This window comes from Lates calcarifer, unplaced genomic scaffold (genome assembly GCF_001640805.2).
Source record: "Lates calcarifer isolate ASB-BC8 unplaced genomic scaffold, TLL_Latcal_v3 _unitig_4189_quiver_1519, whole genome shotgun sequence".
NCBI lineage: Eukaryota > Metazoa > Chordata > Actinopteri > Centropomidae > Lates > Lates calcarifer.
This window is the reverse complement of record NW_026116759.1, coordinates 1,485-21,817: the sequence shown is the minus strand read 5'-3', so window position 1 is coordinate 21,817 and position 20,333 is coordinate 1,485. Positions and strand designations below refer to the sequence as shown.

General features: G+C 40.3%; 1 protein-coding gene across 2 annotated transcripts; it reads right to left on the bottom strand.

The window, feature by feature from the left end:
* Nucleotides 1–972: 972 nt before the first annotated feature.
* LOC108897006 (keratin, type II cytoskeletal 8) lies at nt 973–19,599 on the bottom strand (the record flags this gene model as incomplete). Of its 2 annotated transcripts, XM_018696370.2 has the most annotated exon segments (11): nt 973–1,422; nt 3,806–3,856; nt 9,202–9,286; nt 10,583–10,747; nt 10,936–11,054; nt 14,196–14,283; nt 15,765–15,879; nt 17,105–17,207; nt 18,662–18,814; nt 19,006–19,126; nt 19,507–19,599. In XM_018696370.2, coding segments are annotated over 11 exon segments (1,302 nt in total), but the record flags the coding sequence as incomplete, so codon positions are not given.
* Nucleotides 19,600–20,333: the final 734 nt, after the last annotated feature.

The following is a 20,333-nucleotide window of genomic DNA, read 5'->3' as shown; positions in this document are numbered from 1 at the left end:
ATCTTAGCTGGACCAGGCCAAACACTTACAAATACGTGTGTAGATGCATGTGGAACACACAGCAAACAGAATCAATCAGATCATCTAGACCACATGTGGAGGTGGTCTGACTCAAACTGTGATCAGCTCATTTGCATGTTGAATTTTGATTGAAATGTGGACAGACTTTAGCTAGCAAGACACTTACAGTGAAAATACAGAGGCCTGTGATCACATGTCACAGCCCAAATTTCATGGAAAGGAAGGATTTTGAAAAATATGTTAGTTAATCTGACATTGTTAGTGATTAGCCCACGACTAGAAATGAGGGTATGGCAATTTTGCTGCTTCAGTTTAGCCCTTTTTTCACACCTGCATCTCAGCAGTCTACCAACTTTATGTACCACTAAACTGCTGAAGACTGCTTAATGAATAGACAAGATGCAACAGACAATTTTCATAAATGGCAATTCCAAAAACAATTGGAGTAACCAAACATTTTTGATTTCAACACCCTGATATCATATGTATAGATTTTTTCTGTCTCCCCCAGAGATATTTCCCCCCTAATATGCTTCTATGCTTTAGTAAACTGTTGTTTTTTAATTTTGCATAAATTAATTTTATGTCACCACCTAATGCCATTATCCCAAGCCTGTCTTATTAAATTCAGTTCTGTTGTTCCGTGTTAAGGTCTGACACATCTTATTAATCTTCAACCATGGTCGCTGGTTACTTTCAGTCTCATGCTGTGCATTGCATTGTATTGCGGTAACTGTAACTGTACTTCTCTGCTTCTGTGACACTTTCATTTCCATGCATGGGTTCAATAAGGTTTACTCTACAGTACCTTACATTATCATTAGTGATGAAAATTTGAGTGAAGTGAAGAAAAGAGTTTCTTATTTTTGCTTTACCTTGCATTTTCTGAATTTCTGAGGCCCCATTAATTCATGACCCTCATCATCAGTAAACTGAGCACATTTACCAACTTGGCCAGTGTTTTTTAGCTTCATACAAATAAACTTGATGAAAATGAAGTCATTTTTCCCCAGATAGAACCTCATACCTTTTGAACTAGTCTACATTTCATGTACATTAAACTGCCCTGACTTTTGTTTTGGTACTTCCTATGTGTGATGAACTCCTCATATAACTGTAACCTTACCCTCTATCTAACCTAACCACCCCACCAAGAACCAGTAACCATATCACAACTCAGGCCAAATTCATTCTAGCTCAGTTGCTCTGTGATGTGTTTACCTGTACCTGAGCTGACAGTGATGGAGTCCACTTTAACCACAGTGGTCAGCTGATCAAAATGGTCGGGGTGTAGGGGGGTGGTGCCGTGCTCTGACCTCTGCAGGGAGGCACAGTCCTGAGTTGGAACCTGAAGGGGACGACCATGGGCATCGATGAATGAGAGGGCGATGCAGGCGATACCTAAGAGAGCAGGACAGTGTGTTAGACTGAACAATGAACATCTGTAGAGCTCAGTAGATTTTCAATTTCTACTGCCTCCCCAGTCACAAATAATTTGCTGTCTTCCACAATTACAAAAAGATAATTGACAATGAAGTAATTTTCATACTACCATGGAGTAAAATGTCCTTTACTATACCTGGAAAATATTATATTTTGTTTTAATTGCCATGGTTAGTCATCTTATCCTTCTGCTCTGTCACAGCAGCACAGGTTTAAAATGAACACAGCAGAGTTAGTGACAGTGAAAAGGGGAGTGTCAGGATACATTTTTGATCTTTTGATGCTTCAGTTCATCACCACAGCTGTGGACACGCTTCACCAGAAAGTACAGCTGCCTTTTAACACGGCTTGCATGAGACAGTCTTGCTTGATGTGTTAGCTTTGACATGGTACTGGCTATTATTGCACACAATGAGTAAGCACTAAGCAGCACCATGCATGGAAGGGGGTGGACATCTTGAGACTGAGACATAGCTGAAAAATACAAATCAGCTTTGCTATTTCAAAGACAACATCGTATGTCCATCCACAATTAGAAGGAAGCTGCACTATTACAAACGTCAGAGAAAGAGGCTTCTCAGCAAATATTGCTGATATGGAAGAGTTATTTGAACATTACTAGCACAGCAAGCCACAGAAATCACTTTGAGTGTGGTCATTACAGTGAGCTGAACTGATTGCACACAAATTGTTAAAATGTTTGAGACTCCATCATTGGATGATGAAACATCATCACCAGCGCATTAGGACAGCAGGGGAGAGGTTCTTCAAGACAAAAGCCCAAATCATATAGTAGTCTAAGTGTCACTAGAGCAACCTATGACAACTGTGCCGATGTGGACACATAAGGCTGTTTTCAGTGGCACGTTACAGAGCAAATATGAAAACACAATACTGACATACAGTCCCAACAGTAAGTATTTGGACAGTTACACATGTATTTGTTCTTCAGGGAACTGAAATAAAATACTGGATACTTCATTACAATGACTGGTCACAGCTTGAATTTGAACAAGTTAACATCAATATAGAAGAGAGAGGGCTCAGTCAGAGGGGCTCAGTGGATTAATGATGGCTCCAGGGCCTAATGGTCAAAACACCATCTAAAATATATACTGGGCTATGAGACTACTTAACCAACTAAAACATCTAAAAATGGTGCAAATATCCAGCCCATGGTAAAGTTCTCTAAATTTGAACTCTATGTGAAAGAACTACAAATGTATTTTTGGATTCACGAGCAAACTCACTGCTCACAGTGATTCCTCACAGGGGAAGCTCGGCAGCTTGATGCTGCTGCTACAGCTTTATTAGTCTAAATAGCTCAAGCTGAGTTCTAGTCTCAACACAGTATCAAAGAGAATGAACTTCTCTAAACGGACAATTCTGTGCTTGTGATGTGCTTGAGAGTTTTCTTTTTTTGCAGTTCCAAGTGAGGACGGCTACTTTTCTTGACAGTTTGAGTTTAGTGTTTGTGAATCCATCGGAGCATGTTCCATCTATCCCATGCTATCTTAGTAAGTGGTTGTTCATGATGACTGACCGTGTCAACCCAGAAATTGAGGCTGATGATTGCAACAACACAGCCTTAATGGGCAGACTAAAAGTGATGGAACTCAATATGTGACTCAAGGCTGCTATTGTCCAGCACTGAGACAGTTACTCTATCACTCTGAGGTTATGCAGGCCCATTCCTATAACGTATATGAACACAAGGTGACATTTTCAGAAAAGGTTGATAAATAAAAAACGCTTGGCAGAGGAATAAAATAACATAAAAAATACAAATACTGCTGCACTACTAAAAACAAAGATGATCTATGTTTAGGTTCTTTAGGACATCACATTCAAGAGAAATATATTTAATTCTACATTGGGGTTATCCAACAAGCCTTAATGTCCAAAGGAAATAAGTAGAGTAAGCTCAAAATATTTCTGCCTCATGAGATGAAATACTTCCACTGTGGTCTTCTATTTTCAGTGTGATTAAAATATATGTTGTGGTTGTGTCATGTTTTTTGAGGCAGGAGTCAGTGTTACAAAACAAATCTACAGTAAGGTCCACAGCAGAGAAACACTGGCTCAAACACCTGTAACACCACACATCATGCACCTGGGAGGTCCAAGCCAACTCTAAAGGCAACTCAAAGATGAACACAGTTAAATAAAAATGTGTATGCTGAGAGAAGCCTTAACTGAAGGAGGTACAGCACTGCAAAGAAATGCCATGAAGAAAAGAACGCGAGGAGCAGAAAACACAGGGCCAGCAGCAGCATGGGCTTCACTCAACACAATGGCTGTGAAAGGTTGTAGGGGGGCAGAAGGAGACATGTGGTGGTACCTTTAAACTGAGAAGGTGGGAAGAGTTGCTGAACCAGCTCCGACATGGTACCTGGGACCAACATTAGAGACACCCACAGAACAGCATTAGGGATGTACCAGCATAGTTATTCACTTCTAGTCCAATTTAATACCAATAAACTCCAAGCAGGGGCAGCCTCATAGCAAGGTCATAGGCTCAAATGCTCACAGAATCTTTGTGTGAGGAGTCTGCATGCATTTTTATGAGTACTCCCATGTGTACTGTGCTTTTCTTCCATTTCCACCAATTTCTCATATATGCATGTTTGTACTGAACCTCACTGTTTAGAGACCAATTCATGATCATACAAAGACAATATGAAAAAAATTAGGAAATAAAGGAAATAAAGTAAAGAACTGGAGTTACAAGTAAGTTCTGACATCAGCCTAAGGTCAAGGCTATCACCACATACAGACACATTTCATACCCAAACACCCTCTGTGGACACTAACAGCCAGTTTACAGATAACCTCTGTATAGTGGGCAGTAAAATGGACAACAAAAACACTGCAGCAGTCAACTTTGCTTGACTAAGAACCTCGAGTGTCATGCCAGTTCTAACAACAAATCTGCTAAAGATGAGCATAATGTTTCCCTCCACAAAAGCTCAGCAAGGAAACATAATCTGGAGAAATGCATAAGAGATTCTTATACTAAAGACACTGTACCCTCAGAGGATGTCCAGTTGTTTTGGCTATCTTAGCCTGCTTAAGCTTCTTATTACTTTTAACTGAAATTTGAGATGCATTTTTTGCAAAGAAAGAGGAGCGTTGGTTAACTGTGGAGTTGCAGCACAGTACATCACTTCATAGCCAGTATGGACCAAAGGAATTGTTACAGCAAAGACTACATCCACATACACTGACGTAAGTATTTTTATTTCATTTGAAACTGCATTGCATTAAGCAGTAACACATTGGTCTTTAATCAGCCTTCAGTGACTAACAGCCTGAGATACAACACAAGAAGAGCCATGGGCTTAAGCAACAACCAACATTAACATTACCTTCAGGCATGGTCTTATCTTGGACAACACCTTGACTTGCTGAGTGAGCTACGAAGCAAACATTCACCAAGTAAAAGTGTGATGTTAATGTCAGAGATCACCGATTAACTAGTCAGCTGTAGCACACTCAACAGGTTAAAAACTTAACTCAAAGGTCAACATCAGTCAGTGTAGATGCTGAATGACTGGATGTCATTATTTAACACTACTGCTAATAACTGTCTCTCCTTATCTTGTAAGCTAGGGTCAGCTGTGCATGTGTTTCACATTTTTCCTCTCAAATGTCAAAGACATCTTCATCTTGAAACCATAGCTCTTATGTGTCATCACCCTACAACAGCCCTCTTCTGCTTCTCATTGCTTCTCTTCATCTCTCAACATATGATCATAGTGTTTCCTGTCATGTCACAGTCAAGGTTTGCGATTATATATATTGGTCTTGAAGAACAACATTCTCATCACTCTAGATCTAGACATATTTACCTTAAGCTGGGAGTCATTACAAAACACTTCATTAATTAGCTCAATTGGCCACAACACTGCCTCAGTTATTTTACACACTGAGCAGCACGGATCAGGTAGCATCGTGTAATTTAAGCACCTTGTTCCTTAGCCACTGAAACTAATGAGATGGATCAGAGCTTCTACACACAGCAATTTAAAAGTAGTTAGACATCAGGTCAAATGAATACAGGAGCAAGGAACAAAGTCTACACGTCAGCGTCAATGTTTATGATTTGACAGTCGCAGCGATGTCTTTTTAAAGATAGCTACCAGTTACTGCTGCTGGAAGCAGAGCAAAACTGCAGCAGTAGTGTGGTAAACAGCAGACTGCCAGAAAACCTTTACAAATGTTAAAGAAAAGGTCAGATGTTGTCAGATTCATGAGTGGATTTCTGCAAATGGAGATGTAGCACTGTGATAAGAGCCAAACTGTGAGTTAAAATGGCAATTGAAGGTAGCATATTACAAAAAAAAAACCTAATTATAATCAAGGTTTAATTCAGTAAACTGATCATTTATATCCATAATTAGCTGGTCTTTGGTAGCCTGTTGAAAGGTGGCAGAGTTTCCACAGCCAAAGCTTCACATTGAACCAGGTAGCTTTTTAGTCACAGAGAAAATTCCAGCAGCAGCACTCCCCTTTAACTGACTTCAAATGCCAGCAGATGACTTTAGCATATCAATTAATGGGAGAGTGCTGCAATATGAAATGGAACTGATCATTTCCAAATGTAAGGGAAATACATGGAGAGGGAATGTGACACAACAGAGAACTTAGATGAACTTCATTTCATTTTGATTCACATAAAAGCATGCATTTAGACAACGTGCTGTTAACACTACGTAAACCAACCAACAACTATGGAATGACCTACTGCACTGACTGTCCACCTCACATTCATGAGTTAAGTGACAAGTCACACGCAGTCTCTCTGCAGAGGTAAGCTGCACTTGTGTGTTGTTTGTACAGCTGTCTGCAAACCAGATTTAATGAACAAGACTACTCTCACTTTCCTGCAACGACAGGTCCGTGGTGAGAGAGCAAATTAGGCTGGCAATCTCAATGCAAACGCATGCCTGAGAATAACACTGAGGGCAACAAGAAGGCCAATATCAACTGACAGATAAATATGTGCAGTGTCTTGTTAAAAGCCTAAGCATGAGGTTTGGTGCACAGTGAGAAGAGGCAGAAAGAGAAAGTCACCTCAGGAAAATCTATGTGCTGATGCTCATCAAAGAAATTAGTGTGTGAATAGTGAAGAGAGGAAGAGTGTAGGAGTTTCTGTTATGCCAGAGAGAAAAGTGTGTTCTGAATTTAATGTGGTGGTTATAAATAGGAAATGAAACTGTCAGCATATCCTATGATAACATACTAGCTCCACATTAACATTTTAACAACAGGAGAGAGGAGCCAGTGATAAACATGAGGTTAAGGTTTCCAGTAAATCTTACTTAACTACTTAACTAATATCTACGTATCTAAAGCGTATATAGTGATGTACTGAGGTATAAAACAACACACAACAGATTCCACTGTGTCATTATTTATTTAACAAAAATGAAGCCAAATTGGAGAAACCAAGTGTGAAAAACTAAGTACTCTCCATGATTCAGTAGCTCGTAGAACCACCTTTTGGCAGCAATAACTTGAAGTAATGGTTTTCTGTCTGACTTAATCAGTCTCTCACATCGTTATGGAGGAATTTTGGCCCACTCTTCTTTACAGCGTTGCCTCAGTTCATTGAGGTTTGCAAGCATTTGTTTATGCACTTAAGGTCCCGCCACAGCATTTCATTTGGGTTAAGGTCTGGACTTTGACTGGGCCATTGAATCACCTTGATTCTGTTCTTTTTCAGCCACTCTGTTGTAGATTTGCTGCTGTGCTTGGGATCATTGAACTGTCACATGACCCAATTCGGGCGAAGCTTTAGCTGTCAGACAGATGGCCTCACATTTGACTCTAGAATACTTTGGTTTACAGAGGAGTTCATGTTTGACTCAGTGACTGCAAGGTGCTCAGATCCTGTGGCTGTAAGCAAGCTCAAATCATCAGCCCTCTACCACCATGCTTGACAGTTGGTATGAGGTGTTTGTGCTGATATGCTGTTTTTGGTTTTCACCAAATGTGGTGCTGTGATTTATGGTCAAACTTTGCTTTTCTTCTGTGCAAAGAACATTGTTCCAGGAGTCTTGTGGTTTGTTCGGATGCAACTTTGCAATCCTAAGCGTGCTGCCATGTTCTTTTTAGAGAGAACAGGCTTTCTCCTGGCAACTCTTCCAAACAAGACATACTTGTTCTTATTCTAATTGTACTGTCAGGAACTTTAACAATTAACATGCTAACTGTAGCGTCTGATCTTGAGGTGAATTTGCTGGGATGTCCACTATTGTGAACATTGGCAACTGTCTTGAATGTTTTCCACTTGTCAATAATCTGTCTCACTGTACAGTGATGGACTTCAAATTGTTTGGAAATGGCTTTATAATCCTTCCTGGCTTGCTGATGTCTTTCCTGCTTGGCATTGTGTTAACACATACCTGAATGCTCCAGAGCAGCAAACTGCCAAAACTCTTGCTTTTACAGGGGTTCTCACACCTGCTGATGATCAATTAATCAAGGGAATTTGATTAGCAGCACCTGGCTCCTATTTACACTCTTTATTCCTATGGAAGCAGTTTGCATTTTGGCCTAGTTTGTGTTAAATAAATAATAACATGATGTAATATGTCATGTGTTGTTGTTCATCTGAGGTTGTATTTACCTAATTTTAAAACCTGTTAATCACTAGATGATTTTTATTATGTCCTGATACGTAAAACAATAGAATTCAAAGAGGGTGTATTTTCTTTTTCATATGACTGTATATATATCCAGCATCTGTGGGATGAACAAGCCAGATCCATGGAGGCCCCACCCCACAACCAACAGGACCCAAAATATCTGTTGTCAATGTCCCAGTGCCAGACACCTCAGTACACCCTCAGAGGTCCCCTGTCCATGCCCCGATAGGTCAGAGCTGTTTTGGCAGATATTAAGCAGGTCCCACAGAGAACAATACCAACTCTTTTTTTGTTTTCCTCACTTGCCTTCCAAATAACACATAACATGTCATAGTTTGTCCCACTTTTGCATTTTTAATGTCATCTATCCCAAACATTGGAGTTTGAAAATACAGCAGCAACACAACTAAAAGGAGTATTTTTGATTAACTGCCTTGAATATAAAAGTCCAGAGATTATGATGAATTTTAAATAACAATGTGGTCAACACATGTTTTAAGACTCCGACTAGATGTCCAAAACCTAAAGAGATTGAGTTTATCAAGATGTCAGTAAATACTCACAACCAGTGTTTGGGTTTCATTATTTAAAAATTATTTTTTTAATCAGAGTAGCTAATTAACGGTTTCATAACTTATCTTTTCAGCATTAACATGTATGTAGAATCTATGGATACATGTTACATGCTACATGTTTCTTCAAGAAGGTTGTAAGGTTGTAATCTATTAGGGTCGTCTTATCTTATATTTAAGGCACTGTAGTAACTAAACATTTCTTTCCCTCTCTTTCTCTCTCTCGCTCACACACACACACACACACACACACACACACACACACGCACACACACACACACACACACACACACGCACACACACACACACACACGTCCTTCTATCTTTGTGAGGACAGTGTTTGCCATAGTGCATTCTCTAGCGTGTAGTAAACCTGATTCTGACCTGAAGTCTTAACCCTCAAGCAGCCCTTTAAAGTTGTACTTCCATCTTTTTCTTTTTTTCATTTTGGAAATGGAAACACACACACAGACACGTGAAGACTGAGCCCTGGGCTGGGGGAATGTGATTACCTTTGCCTCCAGTCCCCTGGCCTCCAGGTTTATTGTAGAGGTAGATATTGCCGTCAGCCAAGTCACTGCTCAGATGAAAGTAGTGCTGCAGAAAGAGCAGGAGAGCAAATCAGCCCCTGGAAACTCAAACCATACAAGTCAGCAGTTATTTCATACATCACAATGAGACTTGTCAAAATGATTTTCATATCTGCCACAGTTTTGCAGAGCTGGGAGCCTCCAATATCTAGGATTTATTCATTTTTAATCCAGATTACTTAAACAGAGCTGTTTGTAACTGTCATATATCAGTGCAGGGGGCCATTTTGGTTTGCAAGCTGCAGTAATTTTACAAGACAACAAAGTGGTTGAAGGACTTAGAGAAGTCTGTAGACTGACTGTTTAGTTTAGATTTGAATTACTCTGCCCCCCCCCCCCCAAAAAAAAGAAAAATGGTAAATGGACTACACTTACATAGCGCATTTCTACTCGCATTGACCACTCAAAGCTAAGACACTGGGCAAGCAGCAATAATTTCTAGGATCATGCATGAGATAAAGAGTAATTGACTCCTGGTGCTAACTCCAAAGGTGATGCAAAGATATCTTCTCATTTAATTTGCATCAGTAATGCATATAAAAATATTCCCAAAACTATTGCCTCTGGACAAACCAGCATTTAAAACAGCAAAATCTGTTAATTCTAATGGAGTTGCATGGAGAGGAAGCGAATCCAAATAAATCTTTGTTGGTGACCTTTGACATGCAAAACTGTACATGTGACAAAAGGCAAAACATCTTGACAGTGCTAACCTACACTGGACAGACATTTGGAGAAACCATCATTTCTATACTTGAGGTGTGTGTCCATTCAGAGTTTTTTTTTTTTTTTTTAAATTGTTGCCAATAAGGAGAGAGAATGTGCTGCCACATCCTAGAGGAAAAGCCTGCATCCAGCATCTTTTTTCAGAGCCGTCTGTTCTGTGCAGCTTCTCTGAGCACTCCTGGTTAAAAATCTACAAAATGAACAAATTGTAAAAGAAAAGCAGAGGGACTGTGCTGGTCTGTCATCCATTGGCAGTCATGGTATGTGTCAGGATGTTGTCATAGAGATATTCAGCCTTCTTCACCAATCTAATTTTATAGAACATATATTGCGCCACTAAAGAGTCACGGTTAGTGAATACTTACAAGACAGCATTTATTACTTCTAATATGTCTTTGGAATATTGTTTGCAAGTGAGCAAGCCAGCCAGCTAGCCCGCTACTTCGGTGAGCTATTGTGTCTGACAAGCACAAATGAAATGGTTTAGATCATTTGGTTAAACTGTCAGGTTCTTTACAACCATATCATGTACATTACACACATTACACGTACTGAGAGAAGTCAGCCTGGTTTGTACCTTGAAATGGTGCGCTGTGTTGCTGTCGGTGTACTTGGGTACATGCAGGAAGATGAGAAGGTTCTGCCTGAGGTAGTGAGCCACAGCAGACAGCCAGGGTAGACAGTACTGTGGGAGGCTGAAGGTCATCACCTCAGTGGCCGGAGACCCTGATGGCTGGATGAACTGACCAGATAACATTTAGAGAAGGCAATTTTCAGTAACATGAGCGCATACAAATGGAAACATTAAAAAAAAAGTGTAAGCAATTTGCTCACTGAACTACACAGGTCCACATACACAGAACTTCTGACTAACTTCTTCTAATTATTTCCCCGCTGAAAATTTCAGTGGACAAAAAAAGAGCAGTTTACCTCCACATCAGCTGGGGTCAACTTGCAGTTCCTGACGAGCATGACAGTGATGATGTCCAAAGTGGTTTCATCCAGGCGCTTCCGCAGAACTTTAACCAGTTCGTCTGTGATCTCTGGGCCTGAACAGGAGATGAAAAAACACCCCTCTATCAGCCTCAGGCCGCAAATACACACACGCTCACATTAAAGAATGTGAATGAATTCAATGATGAAAGGCCTCAGTAAGCTTCAGGTGACGTGCTCAGTGGACAGTCCCAGTGGCAGAATCAGAAACAAACAGTCCAACTGGGCCAGGTGTGCAAAGGTGTGAGACTAGATGTTCTGAACTAGAGTATGGAATCTGGTTACATGACAACAGGTGGACTACAGGTGAGAGCTAGAGAGCAGATCTTGGGTTCAGATTTTTTTTTTTCTGTTGACATCTGCAATTTACTGTCACACGCAATTGACAGGACGCACACACAAAAAGGAAGTGAGGAAGGAATGTGTTATTCTCCCTTTTTGGCCTTCTGAGCAAACAGCTCTTTCAGTTTTTAATCATTTGTAATAAATTTATGGGGAAATGTAACTCAAGATCCACGACCCACTTCCTAGTATTTTATGGAGCTTTCATCAGTATCTCAAAGACTTCCTCAGCAGAGTATGAAGATAACTTAGTTGTCGTCACAACTGAACAAACAGACCATGAGATGTGGCTGAAAGCTCTGGGGAAAAGCTACTTCAGTAAATTACTTTTATATATCTCAAGTCAAGAACAAACTTTCATATTCAATTATAAATAAAACTGTTAAAATGCTTCTGCTCACCACTGTGTGGTGTATTGATAGGAAGATTATAATAACTGACTGCATAAATGATTTATCAATGCTTCAGGAGGTGCAGTGTCTTCTTCTTATTCCAGTATTTTCCTCTGCTGACTACAGAGACCCTGGTGGTGTACACACACATACACACTTCAAAGAGGGTTTTCATAGCCATCCAGTCTGTTGCAAAATAAAGACGGCGAGTTCAAACTACAGTGAGTGGAAAGAACAAAGATTTGAATGAGTTGTGTTTCTGAGAAAGCACTGATGTAACCCCGATTTAAGACAGGGAGATATTCCAAGTACAACAGCGCCATCAAGGCATCAATGGAGGAACAGCATCCTGCTGCAGCAAATCTTGCAACTAGCAACAGTGATAATATTATCATGTCAGTGACCGACAGTGGCAACTTGCTTTCATGGTGACGACATGACACTGGCTGATTGTCTGGAGTGAACGCACACACAGAAACTGATGATGGCTTCAAGATTGGTTTTGAACAACTAGCCTGTCTGATCCTATTTATATTATTCTAAACAGAACTACACCTGTGGTATGTTACTGCTACTGGTCATATAATTAGTGTAATTTATGAACATAAAGCTTTGTGGATAGGCAACTGTAAAGCTAATGAAATTAGTTATACAATAAGCGTGACTACAGTTAACCCCATGCTGCATGTGCAATTATCTATAATGACTCTATTTGTTTACTACATTGTGAATTATCCCTGCAGCACTGTGCAGGCATTTTACTTTGCATGTTTAAATTCTTCTCCATCATCAGTCCCATCAGGGAGGTGTCTGTTCTGTCCCAGATTCATTCTGCAGCAGCGAGCCCAAACACACAGTCAGAGTCATTAACAGCGATCTTCAGAGACACGTCCTGTAGCAGATGGTCTGACATATATACTGTATGTGTGAAAATTACAATCAAAACTGAACTTGAACTTTTGCATAGTAATGTATAACATGTAATTAAATGCTTCTAATAAAAGCATGGGTACATTTTATCACACTCACAATGCTATAACACAAGAAAATATATCCTTACATAAATAATAGGCACAGCCAATACATCAGCATGGTACATTTCTATCCGTATATATCTGTCTTTTCAAAGATTTGTATCCTCGGTCAGAATCAGTGAGCCTGGAGCTGAGAACCACAGACAGCACTGAGGGACATACTAACATACTGTTGTTTTCTGCCACTCAGTCCCACACTCTCAAACACTGATTTCAGCCTCAGCATCAAAAATCAAGACTGTTGTCTCCACAACAACATTGTACAGTGTGTACACCCTGGGCTGACAAGAAAAGATCATGTGTGCAGCACTATTTCCCATTTATATCAGCTGTTCAAAAGCACACTTAAATGAAATTTGTTAAAGAATACTCATAACCCCACTTTATAAAACTCTAAAGACAAAGGAGGTAACAAATGGTCAGCTGGTGAACCATCCCACACTCAGAGGTGTAGTGGAGGATGTTAGCAAAACTATCTCCAGCCCTGGCTGTTTTCCACAGAGCAGTGGAGCAGCATCAGTCACCAACTTGTTCCACTGAAGAGCACAGGGCACCACTTCAGGCCTTCATTTGTGTTGACTTCTATCCAGCTCCAAAATGCCTCATCCCATAACACCACAAGCAACACGATTAGCCAAAGGCACTTTGGGAGTTATGGAGAACTTGTTTTGTCATTTATGCATGATCTGCCTCACTCTTCTCTGTCCATCCTCAACAGCCTTAGAGAGCAGGGACTGAGCCATGTTTGCTCACAAATTATCCACACATAGAGGGCGATCATGTAAATACCACTGTCAAATGTCAGTTTGTGAAGTAATCACATGCAGCGTTATGGTAAATACATGTTTCATCATCATTATTCTATATCCTCTACTGCCAACGCCACAGTTTGAGCCATGTGGCTCTAATGCTGACTGTAAAGAAAGGCAAAATGTGTGATGGATCACAGGAATCATCATCAAACAAACCAACGGTAATGCTCATGCTGTGTTGCTGTCGGTGTACTTGGGTACATGCAGGAAGATGAGAAGGTTCTGCCTGAGGTAGTGAGCCACAGCTCATGCTTATGCTGGATTGTTGGATTGGACTATCTGTTGGCTGCTGGTGAGTAAGGAAATAAAGTTCTCTTCTAGACTGGTAAGTAAGCAGCTGTTAATGCTAACGTTGGCTATGTAGGGATAGCAAAAACTTACATATAGCACCTTTCCCTCTGTACACTATAATACATTATTATAAGGTTGTTGTCACAAAGTCAGGTCTAACAAACAACTAAAACAGCATGTTATGCCTATTCATTCTCCTTGAGATAAAAAAGCTTGGTTTATCTTGGATTTGTTATTACTGCTCCAGAATCGTTTTATAACAAACACCTTTGGCTAATTTTAACATTTTAAAATCATTATCCATCATTTTAATTCCCAGCTCTTACCTGCATTGCCCACTCCATGCACCAGCAGCAGGATGTGCTTATCTACTTGTCCAACTGGCCGAGATCCCTCCAGAGAGGACTTGGATCCCTGAGAAAAGAGACAGCAAAGATGTGAAAAATGTGGCACTATATGTGGCACTGAATGTAGAATTATTACACAGACATGTCATCCTCACTTAACCAACAATCTGACCATACAGTCTAGCCAGTAAATACTAAACTTCTTCCCCTGCCCTATCCCTTGCTTATTCACTAATGAACTATTGTATTTAATTGGAGACATGAGGAGCAGATAAACACTGTGTGTGCCTGTATCCATCAGCATCTGTTTTTGCCTCTCTGCCTCTGCAGACAACATGTTGTGAGAATTCAGTTGCACTGTGCTACGTGTTAGCATTTATACAGTACCACTATACAAACCAGTCCCTGACTACTCCAGCAGCACAGGATAGTCTGTAAATATGGAGGGATCATGCTGAGCATTACTTTCTTGCTTTCTTTAAGTACTTAAAAAACTGTCCACAGCCCCTTCTACTGAATTTGAGAGGGATGCAGGTGTGACTAACCAACAAACAGCGATGACCAACTAGCTGTAGCATGGATATCATTCACAGACAACTCTCTAAACAGTGCAATGACATTTCCAGGGCCCTGGTTCAATGTGCCCTCACGCCTTGAGGCAAAGACAGACCCTTCTTGTTATAAGCCAGAGAGAAAGCCTCCACAATCCAATGAGAAGACCAATGTTTAGACAGGGCTTTGTCCTTGGCTGGGATGGCACTGAGTGTGGTCTATGTAGGTGCAGAGTGCACACACAGGACACAAGGAATACAACCTGCTCCTGGGATACAAAAGAACAGGGGTAGAAGTTCAAGAGCTCCAAAGCTTGAAAGAGCCGTCTGAGGTGAACTACATACACAACACACAGACAAAGAAAGGCTGCCCACTCATTTTGTAGAGTACAGAGTAGTAAGCATTGTAACTGAGTAGGTTTATTTGCCATTTTGGGGCTGTTGAGTGGATCTGCGTAATGAAATTCAGGCTATAATAGCCTGAGTTATCTCCACAGCTCTGTGTTGTTGGCCCTCTTCATTTGGTTTCTTGTTGGGTTGGATTTGGTGAAACAGCTCTGTAGTGTTTTCAGTTCTGCTTGTCAGAGCTCATCCTGATCTAATGTACCTGTGTACCATGTTTGCATGTTGCCATAGCAACATATATGGTAAAATTAAAAACAATATGAAATAGTTATTCTTAATATTTTCAGTGCCATCAGAGGCTCTGCACAGTACATCACATGTATTGCTACATGTAGCGTAGACATGGAAGAAGCACAATTCTAAATCACATTTTCTGTATATTCGAGTCTTCAAAGCCAAGTGCCTGTCAAGCATTGTTACATTTGAATGGATTTTTTCTTGTGCTAGTGCACACATCTAAAGCTGTTTCAAACATGCATTAGTCAGGGGTGAAATCGCCTTTGCTTATGGGACTCCTCTATTAACCAAACTTCACTTGTCAATGTCAATTACTGCTCCTGTTTCCTGTTGCTTTCTGCAGTTGTTCTCTCACCATGATGTCCTCGGAGAACAAGGGCTCTTGACTCCTGAAAAGTCCAATGGAGCGAGTCATGGGGAGGTTTCCATCCATGTCAGAGTATTTCCCTGTTAGTGAAGTTTCACAGAGCCTGGAAAGAGGAAGACAAGAAACAGGTGTGGAACTGGTAAAGATCAGCAGGTCATGTCACTGATTATCCTCATCTTTCTCTCTCTGGCTCGAATGGGCTAAAAACAACAACAACAAACAGGATTTGGCTGCCTGAATTAAAAACTGCTCCTTCATGAATGAAAACTAACTTTTAAAGACAAAACTGCAATGTTTACAACCACAAAGCTGTATACATGTACAGATATTTAACCTCTAATATAAAGAAAAACATATTACAGCAAAAATGATCAAACAACAGTCAAATAAAGCTTAAGAAAACTTTGAGGAGGATAGTGTGGACCGACAGTGACTCAAACATTTAGAGATAAACTCAGCACCAATATCTATTAGCTGTATTCATCAGTTGATTTCCATTCGTTCCTTCATCAGACACTTTTATCTTTAGATAGGCTGTCTACATCTCTTGCATGTTAAGTAAAACTAAATCTGTTTCTTTACTTTTAACTTGATTTTTAACTACAGCAAATGATTCTGACTACAAGTTGACAGCAATTTCACATCATAAAAATAAAGAAACAAAACAAATGGTGTGGTATATAGCCAGTCACACAGTGAGCTATGTTTTACAATTTTAGTTAAAATTGAAGAAAATCAAAAGGTGTCTGTCAGACAGATGTGGTGTTGAATTCTGTGTCCCTGTCGATGTGTTTCCCTCATACCTTAACCCAGACCAGTCTGTGCTGTACATAAGTTGAAATCAGATGACAATTTCACATGATTAGTCTTGTTACATCTTCAGAGATGCATGATTTTAGCCCACTTCCTATCTGTTGTGTTACTGCTGCTGGTGACTTGTGTGAGCAGGCACTGTGAGGACACAGAGGTGATCGTTACAATCACAGTTAGCACTGCGATATGGAAGCCCTACCATCTGGCTTGGAGCATCACAAAATGATGTTTACTTGAAATGCCGTGTTCCACAGCAATTCAATTTCTAGCCAGCTTGATTGATTTTGATTTCCTCTCTACTGGACTGTAGCCTTATCTGTGGGTGGATTTTTCTTTCCTGACACAAACATCTCCCCAAAACTCAATTACAGGTGAGCTGTGTTGCAGCAGTCCCGCTAGAGACCTCATGTAAAGGAGGGTTTCTGAAATATTTTGTGGAGTGAGAATGCTGAAAAACACCAGCAAATCCAGCGAAGTGAAGAAGCAAAGACCGGACAATGATGAGAAAGGCTAACCTGAGGTAGAAGACTGATTTTGTAGTACGCTCCTGGTAGACAAACATGTTCTTCCTGTTGACCACACAGAAAGAGTTCAGCACAGAGCGCAGGGCCTGGATTGCTATGACAGGGAGACAAAAACATATTGAGAGGTTGAGTAAAGTGTTTACAAAAGAAATCTCATTTTAAGAATGTGACCATCAGAGAGAAATGGTCATATCTGTTTTAAAAACATGATAAACTGAGAGGTGGTAGTAATGTGAATATAAAAACATTAACAACATAGCAAACAGCTGCTTGGAAATTACCTCTCACGCACAATCACTGGTTAAAGCTTTGTTGCACACTAAGCTTCAAAATGCAGTCACACTCCTAACTGTCCACTGCCCACTAAGTGCTGTTACATGCTCGACACAAGGTCATGATGGTAGTAGCTACTGAAGGACTGAGTTGGCATCACCTTACAGCTTATATGGAACCATTATGCTATGTTCTCCCCCCCCCCCACCTTTCCTTCTTAACCCAACCAGTCGAGGCAGATGGCCGTCCACCCTGAGTCTGGTTCTGCTCGAGGTTTCTGCCTCTTAAAGGAAGTTTTTCTCTCCACTGTCTCCTAGTGCTGCTCATGGTGGATTTGTTGGGTCTCTCTCTGTAAATACCTATTTTAAAGAGTACGGTCTAGACCTGCTGTATATGAAAAGTGCCTTGAGATGACTTTTGTTGTGATTCAGTGCTATATAAATAACATTGAACTGAATTGAATTGAACTGTCCAACTGAAAGGCCACTTACATATAATCTCAGACACTTTATTTTACAGGTCTCTTTGTTTCCTAATTCATTCCTAAAGGAATATGTGACTGTAATTTCTTAACTAGCAGCATATGAAGGATTGTGTAATTATGTAATTTGGTATGAAGTATGAGGAAAAACTGAGACAGTGTTCAATAGTAAGCCTTTAGTTACTAAAATACAATTAATTCTCACATAACAACAGAAGTCCTATAGTTGCTGCATATTAAGTCAGTTGTGACAATTTAACCTGCCAACATCCAGTTGTAAGTGAATAAGAGTGTCTGTGCTGCAGTACTGTAAGGAAATGATCTGTTCCATGTGTAACAGCTGGCTTATAACAATGGAAAACAACAGATAACTGTGTGTGATGTTGGATGTTATTTTTCTTTCTTTTCACCTTCTTCTTTAAATAAATGTATTTACTAATTTATTTATTTAATATTTGTGATTTTCCTGTAAACTGAAAAAAACTCAAGAACAGATTCCTTCACATGCATAAACTTAACAAAGTAAATAATTCATTTCTGAGTCATCATGAGTACTTCTACAGAGTTAAGACAATCACATTAACGATTAGGAGTCCAATATTCGAAAATACCTGCAGAGACTTTCATACATCTTTTTGTCATAAAGTAAACCCATAATTCATAATTCCAGCTGTATTAATCAGAGTATGAATCTTTTGCATTAACAAAGGAAGTTGAATGTGGTTGCACACTCTGGGCACGAGGCTGATTAAAACCCCGATTAAACTAGGATCGACTGCAGATCTACCACTCACCCCTGGACACCCCCATGTTGGGTCCCATTTTGAGACGTGGGTGAATGTGGATGATTGTGCTCCACACCACATCACAGGCAAAATGTCCAGGGATGAACTGCATGGTGGCTGCCAGGTAGTCTCTGGCCTGGTAGCTCTCCTCTGTGTTGTAGTCTGTGTGGTCAGGGAAATAAAAAATATGTAAGCACAAGGGCACAGCTGTTAAGAGCAAAAATTACAGTGTGACATCAGAGAAGAAATTAAAGGGTATTTTCACCCAAATGACTCCACAGCCTTGTATTGGAGCACCCACAGAAATCTCAAACACAAATAAAACCAAAGCTACACATCTTCCTCTGACTTACCATCAGAGGTGTTGAGCCTCTGCCTGTACAGAGACTCATTCTTCCAGATGTCTTCCTCACTCTCAGCCACCAGCAGAGAGTTACACACATGGCTGTCATGTAGGTCCTGCAGCAGCATACGCTACACGTACACAACAGACAGTGAGCAGCAAGCAAAGAAAGCATTTCACAACAAACTATCCGTACTGTTTACAGGACTGTGATCATTTATGCGTCTTAGTTCCAATATAGATGCATTTACATCAAATCACAATAAGTTTACACTAAATTCAAGTTTCTATCCTCTCACAAGTGAAATCTGACCTTTGAGTCTGGACTGATGCTCTGATGTTCATGTTCATTTTATTTGTAACTGTTATTTCAGATTCTTATTTCATCACATGCATTGTTTGTTCTATTTTTCTAATTGTCGACAGTGATGTTACTTCATCTGTATGCTTTTCTAAACGTGTAGTAAAAAACAAATCGGTGATAAAGTTTGCAGAGCAGTGCAGTGGTCACCTGATTGACTATTCTGCAGATTTCACCGATCTTCCTGACCACTGTCTGATGCAGCTGTAAGTATTCAGGCAGCTCCTGCTCCTCCTCCTTCTTCTCAAACTCCTCAGCACTGACGTCTTTTTCTTCTGTGAAGCATCTGAAAAAATATGTCACGTCCTTTGAAATGACTGGGATCCAGTCACTACCAAAATCAAGCACCCAAGAGTCAGTCACGGGGATTGTACTCAAAGTTTGACTGTGTCTCAGAGTGAATGACATCACTGTTTCATACTGAGATGAATGATGATGTCTGATCTTAGTAGTATGAGATTTATCACGGCAGATGAATAAAGGAACGTGCCTGGAAAGATGATACAGTTCTTTTACTTGTGTTTCCTGAGGTTTGCCTGACCTGGAATGGGAGTAGACCTTCACTCTGTCCTGGTGGATCTTAACAATCAGCCAGAAGTCTGGCATCAGACGTGACTGACACTCCTGTTCATCCAGGGTGGGGCTCTCACACTCAGAGTCACTGCTGCCGCCATCGTAACCTTCAAACACAACAAAAAGGGAACATATAAACATTACCAGTTACATTATCTTCATCACTGATGTCATCAAAACCATGGTAACAGACATTTAATGACACAGCATCAGTGATCAGCAGTTCCTAATTTCTGTAACCACCTTCATCAGTGTGAGTGGAAGTGTTTCAGACAGTTTGTAAATGTTTTATTGAGCCGTGAAATCAGTGCTGTTTCACATGGTCCTCTGCTGGGGCTGCACAGTTTAACTGTACACTACACAAATCAGATGCAATTGAAATTGCATCACATTTTTAGTGTTCT